This window comes from Mandrillus leucophaeus, unplaced genomic scaffold, assembly GCF_000951045.1.
Source record: "Mandrillus leucophaeus isolate KB7577 unplaced genomic scaffold, Mleu.le_1.0 Scaffold153, whole genome shotgun sequence".
NCBI lineage: Eukaryota > Metazoa > Chordata > Mammalia > Primates > Cercopithecidae > Mandrillus > Mandrillus leucophaeus.
Window position 1 is genome coordinate 1,279,770 of NW_012101510.1, and position 10,226 is coordinate 1,289,995.

General features: G+C 51.8%; 1 protein-coding gene across 1 annotated transcript in view; it reads left to right on the forward strand.

Moving 5' to 3' along the window:
- MPRIP (myosin phosphatase Rho interacting protein) overlaps positions 1–10,226 on the forward strand; it is a 113,775-nt gene extending 103,549 nt beyond the window's left edge. The window contains exons 17-21 of the mRNA XM_011975297.1: positions 464–583; positions 1,590–1,676; positions 2,415–2,577; positions 5,028–5,113; positions 9,495–10,226. Of these exons, the coding sequence (XP_011830687.1) occupies positions 464–583; positions 1,590–1,676; positions 2,415–2,577; positions 5,028–5,113; positions 9,495–9,566 (528 nt within the window). The 3' untranslated portion in view covers positions 9,567–10,226. The remainder of the gene's footprint in view (positions 1–463; positions 584–1,589; positions 1,677–2,414; positions 2,578–5,027; positions 5,114–9,494) is intronic.

The following is a 10,226-nucleotide window of genomic DNA, read 5'->3' on the forward strand; positions in this document are numbered from 1 at the left end:
TTAGTTAATTGGGGTGCATTTAAATCCTGGCTAATTGAAAGTTTCGAGTCAGGATTCGTTCAATATTGGCTTTTATGTGGGCACCAAACTAAACAGCCCTCTATGACCCCGTCCTGCATAAACACACCCTGGGACTGGGCACATAGTCTCATCCTCACCTGAGGCCTTCCCAAGGGGTATGGCTGCTGCACAGGGCTGTGTACGAGGCTACTCAGGCAGTACTGGGTCCACTCATTACTGCTGTGGCTTAAAGATGACCTCACAGGAGCTCAGATGGGACCAGCCATGGAACAGATTGACACTAGTTATTGTGACAGAAAGGAATTAAGGATTATCGATTGGATCACACCTACACAGTTCCACAGATACACAAAGAACCCAGGGAAATGGCCTTCCCAGGTCGTGTCATGCGACTTAGCCCCAGGCAGCTCTGGAGTGTCACTGTTGTGTTGCTGTCCCCCAGGAGCTGAACAACCGCCTGGCTGCAGAGATCACACGGTTACGGACGCTGCTGACTGGGGACGGCGGTGGGGAGGCCACTGGGTCACCCCTTGCACAGGGCAAGGATGCCTATGAACTAGAGGTACCATCAGGAGCCAGGCCCTGCCTGACTCAGCTCTGCACCCAGGAGCCCCAGGGGAGTGTGGCATGGCCCCTTACAGGGTTGTGGGAGGGACAGACCTGAGACAGCAGGAGTCGCAGGGTCCAGGAAGATCCAAGTCACCTGGAGGTGGCGAGGAGCAGTGAGCTGCCAAGTGGCGTGAGAGCCACTAGCCGAGCGGGGCCCTCGAGAGGCTGTGGGGATCCTGACCCCATCTCACTCTCCCCATCCACTCCTCTCCATTTCTGCCATGCCGCAAACACCACTCAAAAGGACACGTTCTGTAGCCATGTGGCTGCTGCAGCTCAGGTCAGGGAGGCTCGCTTTATGTCAGAATGATAGATTCTGGAGTATAGGGTGTCCTTTTAGGAAGGCACTTAGATTTCTCCACGTTCAATTAAAATTTCACCCTAAAATGTGCTAAAATTTCAGCACTCAGCCAGCCAGAGTTCATCCGGCTGGGCCGGTTCTGGTGGCTTCGAGCTTCGTCTCTGTAGTGGAGCCACCTCCTGGCAGCGACACTGAGAGGCCAAGGCTGGGAGGGAGCACTGCTTGGTGTGATCAGCTCCTGCCACAAGTCCAGGTGTGGGGCCTCTGTCTGCTGTGCCTGTGCCTTGTACTAAATGAGTGCTTTACCAAAAAGGCGGGCAGGAGAGGCTGAGTGAGTCTGACACAAGTGTCAGTGGTAACATTTCCTGATTCTCGCGGGCTTGGTCCCCAGAGACAAGCAGGTCTAGCTCACAGCACCGCAGGCTGAGGAGGGAGTCCTTGGCACTGGGAGGAATCACGGCCGTTTCTTTCCTCTTCCTGTTTCTGTATGTGAGGCTGAAGCTGTGAGCGGTGTTTAAACGATGCTTCCCCGCGTTGGGCACTGCGGGGCTGCCCTGCTCACTGGTGATTGGAGAGCCCTCTGCACGCTTCAGCCTGCTCTGGAGACCCTGGTTCGTTTACTCCTGAATATTGGTCCCTAATCTCTTTGTCATTTTAGGTCTTATTGCGGGTAAAGGAATCGGAAATACAGTACCTGAAACAGGAAATTAGCTCCCTCAAGGATGAGCTGCAGACGGCACTTCGGGTAAGGCCACCGCACCGCAGGAGGGCGGGTACAGGAACAGGCTCTAGGTGACATGTGCCTCCTGAACTCAGGCTGGGGCTCAGCGTGGGTTCTTCTGAAGCAGATTTTACTCTTGTGAGGAAGGCACTTTCCAAAATCAAGTTCTCTTGAAAGACCAGCCTGCAGGCAGGTGCTATGGGAACGTGGACATGAGCAACCTGCCTGGCCTGGCTCCAGCATCAGTGTGTATGTGCTTTTTGTGTCCTTTGGGAGGAATGTTCCAGAGAAAAGGCCTGTGAAGTGAGGCAAGGCTTGACTTCCATTTGAGCCACCTCCTGGCTTTCACCAGCCTCCTCCAGGGACACCTGGAATCAGGGGAGACGACAGAATCATTGGTGGTCACTCAGTCACCTAGGGAATCCAAGACACAGAGACGGTTTTCCAGGCTAAAGCCCACAAGGGAGGGGCCTGGGCACTCAGGGCCACACCAGGCTGGTCGGGTAATCCCGGAACTGCCTCCTGCACTCACAGGGCCTGGAGATTATCCTTCCACGTCCTGATGGCTGTGCCCGTGTCCTCAGGCCCCATGGTTTTTCCTCTCTGTCCACTTTCTGCCTCTAGAAGACAGAGGTGAACAAGCCTCCTCTCCTGCCCAAAGCAAGCCTCCCCACCGTATTCAGTCCCCAGGGAGACAGGCCACGTTGTGCGTGCTCCTCTTTCCTGGATGTAACTACCATTCTCTGTCATTTCACTCCCAAGGACAAGAAGTACGCAAGTGACAAGTACAAAGACATCTACACAGAGCTCAGCATCGCGAAGGCTAAGGCTGACTGTGACATCAGCAGGTTGAAGGAGCAGCTCAAGGCTGCAACAGAAGCGCTGGGGGAAAAGTCCCCTGACAGTGCCACGGTGTCCGGATACGGTGTGTCCTTGGGTCATGCCCTCTGGGCTATTGCTGGGGGGCTTCTAGGGGTTTGGTCATAGAGGTTTCCCGGTGCTTGACTCGAGGCAGAAGAGTCCCAGTGATGCTTGTAGACCCAGGCATCCCAGTGGAGCAGGAGCACCAGCCTCACACAGCTGCCCCAGACAGGCCTTGCTCTCCCCAGCGCAGCAGTGGATGCTGTGCTGATTGCTCTAGGGAGAACCCATAATATCAGCATAATATTTTTGAAGTAATAACAAGTCTTGTTTTTCTAAAGAACTCAACCACTGGGCCAAAGTAGCTCTCACTAGCTGCTTGATCCTAGGATTTGACTATAATATCTGTAAAAGGCCATAGAGTGGAGAATGGGAGGGAGCCCCCTGCTTTCTGAAATGAACAGCAGGACTTTTTTTTTCTTGGCTAAAAACATTTAGGTACCCTGTGAAAAATAGATGGCAGGGAGGATGAAAGAGTTAACATTTTATCAAGCACTTTCAGCTCATACGTAATTTTTTTTTTGAGACTGGGTCTTGCTCTGTTGCCCAGGTTGGAATGCAATGGCGTGATTTCACTGCAGCCTCCGCCTCCCAGGCTCAAGGATTCTCCTACCTTAGCCTCCCCAGTAGCTGGGACTACAGGCGTGTACCACAACACCTGGCTAATTTTTATATTTTTAGTAGAGACAGGATTTTACCGTGTTGCCCAGACTGATCTCAAACTCCTGGGCTCAAGCGATCCAGCCACCTTGACCTCCCAAAGTGCTGAGATTACAGGTGTGAGTCACTGCACCTGGCCAGATTATACATAATTTCATTTTACCTTCATCTTGATTTTTATATAAAGACCCACAAACAGGAAAAGATGTGCTAGCTCACTAATACCCGCCCCCCCAAAAAAATCAACTTTTTTTCTGTCAGGCAAGGAATAGTGATTATGGTGGTACTGACAGATGCTGGGAGGAAGACTCCATTTTTCCATAAATACCTTGAGTAGTCAGACTTGGTGGTAGGCCTGGCTACCCAGGAAGCTGAGGTGGGAGGATCACTTGAGCCCAGGAGTTCTGGGTGGTCACGCACAAAGCTAAGTCGATCAGGTGTCCACACTAAGTTTGGTATCAATATGGTGACCTCCTGGGAGTAGGGGATCACCAGGTTGCCTAAGAAGGGGTGAACTGGCTCAGGTCGAAATGAAACAGGTCAAAACTCCTGTGCTGGCCAGGCACAGTGGCTCACACCTGTAATCCCAGCACTTTGGAAAGCTGAGGTGGGCAGATCACTTGATCTCAAGAGTTCAAGACCAGCCTGGGCAACATGACAAAACCCTGTCTGTACAAAAAGTACAAAAAAACTAGCTGGGACTGCTGGCATTTATACACCTGTAGTCCCAGCGCTACTTAGGAGGCTGAGGTGGGAGGATCACTTGAGCCCAGCAGGTGGAAGTGGCAGTAAGCCATGATTGCACTGCTGCACTCCAGCCTGGGTGACAGAATGAGACCCTGCCTCAAAAAAAAGAAAAAAAAAAAAAAAAAGCCTGTGGTGAGCTGTAGTAGAATTACACGTGTGAATAGGCACTACATTCTAGCCTGGGCAACACAGCAATAATCTGTCTCCTAAAAGAAATAAGAGGGCTGGGTGCGGTGGCTCACGCCTGTAATCCCAGCTCTTTGAGGGGTCGAGGTGGGCAGATCGCGAGGTCAGGAGTTCGAGACCAGCCTGGCCAACATGGTGAAACCCTATCTACCAAAAATACAAAAATTAGCTCTCCGCAGTGGCACGTACCTGTAGTCCCAGCTACTCAGGAGGCTGAGGCAGGAGAATCGCTTGAACCCTGGAGGTGGAGGTTGCAGTGAGCTGAAATCGCACCACTACACTGCAGCCTGGCGATAGACTCCGTCTCAAAAAAAAACAAATAGAGAAAACAAAAAACCTCACATGTGCACAGGATGTGTGATATGACTCAATATATGTTTGTGTTACAGGTATTTAAGTAGACATTTGTAAGAAGTCTAAAGGACTGCTGTCTGGGTGGGTGGATGATGAGAAGGCCTTGGCCTTACCATCTTGCTTTAGACAGTCCTTGCGCTACCAGGAGGAAGGTGGAGAATCATGGATAATGGGGGTAGGGGTCTGCTCAGCATTGAGATCCCACAGTGGAGTGAGAGGACCAAGTCGCTTTGGAGGGAATGCTGTTCTGGGCTACAGTCACAGTGCAGGAAGCCCTGGCAGGGCCCCACATCCACATTCTCCCATTGTGCTGGTGTTTTGTGGTGGTCTGAAAAGATCTAGCATGTTTTATGGTTATTGGCTTTTAATTCCCTTAGAGTTGTTTAAGGAAGTGTCCTAAGTATGCTGCAGTAGGAAGCTTGGGAAATGTTTCAGGATTCAGTCAGGTTCCATAGGGTTTTAGAAAGCAAAGATAACAAGTCTGTTTGTTTTCATTATATACTTCAGATATAATGAAATCTAAAAGCAATCCTGACTTCTTGAAGAAAGACAGATCCTGTGTCACCCGGCAACTCAGAAACATCAGGTCCAAGGTGAGACTGGGGTCCAGCCGCCTGGTGGGAAGGGCTTGAGGGACACTGGGGAGAGGAGCCCAAACTGAAGTAAGGGTGCTCCTGTGGGCCGCAGCTGCGAAAGCCCAGGGCCCAGCACTCAGCCAGGCCAAGCTCACCCTGCTGGGCTGGTTCTGGTGGCTTTGAGCTCTGTCTGTCTTAGAGCCACCTCCTGGCAGTGACATTGAGAGACCAGGGCTGTGAAGAGCAGTGCTTGGCATGATCGGCTCCTGCCTCGAGGCCAGGTTTCACCCAGCCCCGCTCGTGTTGGCCTGCTGTCAGCTGTGCCTGTGGTGTTCCTTGCATGTCACTGTTGTGACACTGGTGCCGCCTCCAGGAGACGATGCTGCCTGCTCTCCTTCCCCAGCCAGGAAGCAGCGTATCTTCAGTGTGCTGTCCAGAGCCAGTCATGCACAGGAGGGCGGGCAGAGGTGGGAGCCGGCCCGCGTGTGTGAGGGATTGGTTGTGTGTCTCATGTCTGCTCTCTCCTCTGACAGTCCGTAATTGAGCAGGTCTCGTGGGATACCTGAAATGCACCCGCTTCCCGGCCCATGCAGGAGGTAAACCGCCTCTCCCACTGCCTGCATGCACTGCTCACACCCCCATGGCAAACGCCTGCGTCATGGTTACTTTATTTCAATTCATCCTGCTCCAACATACCAAATCCAAGTGAGGTTTCTTTAACCTGCTCTGGGGAGTTAATTGGCACTCTAACCTCTTAACAGAGATGACCCTGGCAGTGAGGCACTCCTGTAGCCTGGTGGGCAGGCAGAGAGCCAGGCACCCATCAGCATATGCATGTTGGATAATCTGTGCACAACGGCTGAACTCACTCCACCCTCTCAGGGGACACCTGTCTTGCCCTCTGTCACGAGGTAGTTTACAGATGTCCACACTGGCAAGGGAAGTCTGCCATCACCAAGGGGCTCGCCCACCTAGTGACCCACTTAGTGGCCTCTGTCAAGGCCAACAGGCTGGTCGTTCTAGGAATGGATAAACCAGGACTAGAGCTTGGTGAAGATGGTTCAGAAGAGCATGATAACTATAAGCAATAAGGGCAAAATATTTACCAGTTTTGTTTGTTTTTTTCTTTTTTAATAAAACAAAAGCTTCTCACTAGGTGCCATTGAAGGCTCTATCCCAGAGAGGAGGTGGGGGCAGGCCCATGGTGGGAGATACCCTGAGAATGAGTAGTTGCTGGCTCAGTGGCTTGATCTCATACATTCGGAATGAGAACGTGGAGGAAAGCAAGAACCACGTCTTCCTCCTTATGCTGGTCCTTTCTCAAGCGTACCCACAGCACCCTGCCAGCCGAGGGACTTCAGCCTGAGGCTTGGCTAAAGAGTTGAGGGTTTTAAGCCTGGTCAATTTGGTTTTATTTTTCTACAGTCCTAAGTCACCTATACCCAAATATGGTTTAGGGTTGATTGAAAACTTAGCTTGGGCGTTTTTCTTTAAACATAAAGAACATTTTGTTTAGCAAAAGGAAACTTGTTTTTTGGTTCATGGTTTTCTTACTGAAGATTCTACTACTTATTTGAGGCTAAACTCTAGCTAGTATCTTTGAGCTTTTCTTGAAGGAGTTTGAAGTTTACTATTAGTGATTTGGGCTTTTGGACCATGCCTATAAGTGACAGTCAGGGGAGGGGACCAGCTGTCACTGACAGGACCCTTCCAGGGAGGCTGTGCGACACCCACGGGCCCCTGACAGTAACTCTGTGCAGTAAGTGGGTGGGGGCCTCTCACTGTGGCTGGGAACCAGCCAGAGCAGGGATGAGGGAGCAGACTGTCTGGGCCCCAGGGAGGACTGAAAAGGATGGAGAGAAACCCCAGGATGGGGTCCTCCTGATGTGTTTTTAAGTTGATGTTTGGCTTGGCTGGGTTTCTGTAATAACAAAGTCCTTGGAGTGCAGGGCCAGTCATGGGTGGGTATCAGGCATGGGTGGGTATCATCCTTTTCCTCAACTATATCTGAAAACTCCACCCAACCTTTTAAGAAGACAGGAATGAAGTTGCCCAGAAACCGTACTTCTCATTGGTGTTTTTGATATGGCATCTGATGTGCACTGATCTGTGTCTTTCGTTCTATTCTGTTGTTCTGTCCTGTCTCACTGAAAAGGACCACAAGTTTCAGCTGCTACAAAATCAAAGCCAGCAAGTTGCTTAAGAGCAGCATAGCCTCTTCTGGGATTGAGACCAGAGAATGCTTCCCTCGGGGTTCTTAAGGGGCCCCTGTGTTAGTGCTCAGCTCAGTATGCGGGGCTGCAGGAGGCACTCAGTGGAGAGACCAGCCTGGGGGAGATGAACCCCAGAGGGAGCTGACTGAGCCCCGAGGGCCAGGCATGGCAGCCGAACCTGTGCAGGGGTCCTTGGGCTGAGCAGCCACCAGGAGAGAATCCAGAGGACGTAAAGAGAGAGAAAGCCTCCCGGAGCCAGTTTGGGAATAGCATAGGGGGTTTCGCTTACTTCCCACCCTTGGAATTGTAGCAAGCCCAGCATCACCCGAGCCTGAGCTCTGCCCTTGTCACTGGGGCAGGAGCCAGCAGCGAGCATGCTGGGTGCTATGGCTGTCAGGGCGCTCCCCTCCCCTGGGCCTGCTGTAGCAGAATTCTGGGGCTTCTCATGCAGTGCCTGCAAGGAGCAAACCAAGGCCTTAGGGGTGTCCAAACTCAATACAGCTGACAGAAAGTCCCCAGCAAGCAGGAACCGGGATATGACAGTGACATCCCCCAGCCATGCTCTGGGGCGTGCCTCTGAGTAGCACTTAGGCTTCGGGCTGCCTGCCTGGCTTGGCCCCAGCCCCTTTAGTGGTGACCAGATGTCTACGCAGGTCCTCTGCAAGACTGACTGCTGTGAGAACCCTGCACTCTGCGGGGAGGGACCCCAAGGGCACCTAGGAGCAGGCATGGGTGTTGAAGCACATCTGGGCTCAGAATGGGAGATGGATTTTCTCCCCATTCCCCTACCCACTCTCTGTGGCAAGCTTCCAAAGAAACCCTTTCAGACACGCACAATTATCAAGCTGTAACAATTGCTTGAGGTGAGGCTCACCTGGACCAGTGAGTTTTAAAATGCTTAGCAGCAGAACCATTTATTTAAAAATAACATTGTTTATTTATTTATACAGACACATAGCTCCAGAATATAACAAACAAGCAGGTCTGTTCTGGGTAGAGCTGGGTGGGGTGGGGGACCCTGGAGCTCCCCCTTCCCTTGAGCTTCGGAGGGAGCCTCAAGCTGGCCAGCCCATGCTCGGTCCCCAGTCCATCACACCAGGGCCTCCAGGACGGTGTCAGAGTGTGCCTGAGCCTAAGCTAGAGACTCCCCAGTAGATGGGGTATAGCCTGCAGTTTCACGTTGCTCAGGTTTTTGGTTGAAACTGGTAGAATCATGCAGACCCTGAGCTAGAGGCCATCCCTTCAGCTTCTGATTTCTCAGTAAAGCCTGTACCTGCACCAGCTCTGGCAAGGGTAAGCCATGGGGAGTCGGCAGGGCTGTCTGACAGCGACACTTAGTGTGAAGAGGGAGATGAGTGAGGAGCCACGGCACTTTCCAGTCAGTACTGGAATGCCCTTCATTTCCAGTCATTCTTTGAAAAGTGCTCTTCCTTTTCTTACTCAGAAGTTGAATCATTGAGGAAAGTCTGTAAGAATCAGATGGAAAATATTCTGTCCCCCAGTTAGTAAGATCTCATTCATCTCTGGACATACAGATTTAAGCTTTAGCAAGATCCCACGTGAACAGAGTATTGGTTTTACGTTTTGAAAATCTTACTATATATGTTGGCGTGTTCCCAAATCCCCATAACACAGGCCTCTGATCAGGGAATGCCAGAAATGGGTCTGAGGGCAGCGGGCGCTGCAGAGGCGCTGTGGGAGCGAGGCCCTGTCCCGGCACACCCATCCTGCTGGGGATGCCCTGGAGCATCTGGTCCTCCTCAGCGGAGGCTGTCAGGTGAAGAGTCTCTCCGGAGCTGGATGCGGACAAATCCACACACAAGACAAGACACGGGGATGGGCAGTCTCCTCGCTCATTGCACTGTTTTCCCTGGCTGGGTTCGTCTGATCACTGCTTGTCTAAAGAGCCCTCAGCTCAGAATTTAGCTGCTTAAACACATGGTCTTGTCTCTCTGATTTTTTTTTCCTTTTTCATCCAAGTAATTTTCTGAAGGGGAAAACATCCTCCACCAATAACAGCATTTCCCGGGGCCTCTCCTCCTGGCATGCCCACTAACCGCACCTGCACCCGGCTCTCTGACTGATGCCGGCTCCACCAGCGGTCTGGTCTGGTCCGGTCCGGTCCGGTCCAGTGCAGGGGGTCTAACGGTGTGTTTATTTTCTCCTCCTGCTTTGTCTCTACCCAGAGTCTGAAGGAAGGCCTGACGGTGCAAGAACGGTTGAAGCTCTTTGAATCCAGGGACTTGAAGAAAGACTAGCTGTGTCCCATCCAAGTTGAGCACGCGCCTTCCCCAGCTTGCAGCAGCACACCCCGAGCGCTGCTTTTCACCTGTACCTTTGTTTTATTATTATTATTGCTGTTGTTGTCATCGTTAACTGTGGGCATGGAATGTGTGAGGCTGGCTTCTGGGTTGTCCACACCACTCTGCTGTGTTGACTTCCTATTGTCTTCATCAAAGCTCTTTTCCGTGGTATTCTAAAATGAGGCCAGCAGTGGGGGCTGGGAGGGCATCTGTGTTAGTCCCTTCCTGGCTGTGACCCGCTGCACTCACTGTCAGTATTAAGGCCCAGCAGCCTGTTGATAAGCTACCCTGTCTCACCACGCGCTGGTGTGGAAACAGGGCCCAGCCAGCACGCCTCAAGGTAGATGGAATCCCCACTGGTCAGAGAAAAAGCCATGCGGACACTCCAGCTTTTGGCCTGGGTCACAGCACTGACTCCTTACCCGCTAGTCTGGCTGTTAAGAGGAGAAGGTGCGCTGCCTTCCGGCCTGGGAGGAAGACAGCATTTTGTATCTGTTCCACTGATGCAGCTTAGAACCACACCCCTGAGAATCGTGGCAAACCTTTCACAACCTGGAAAATGTTGAAAGCAACCATTCCTATTTTTGTTTGTTTTTTATTAAATCTTGCACAAAA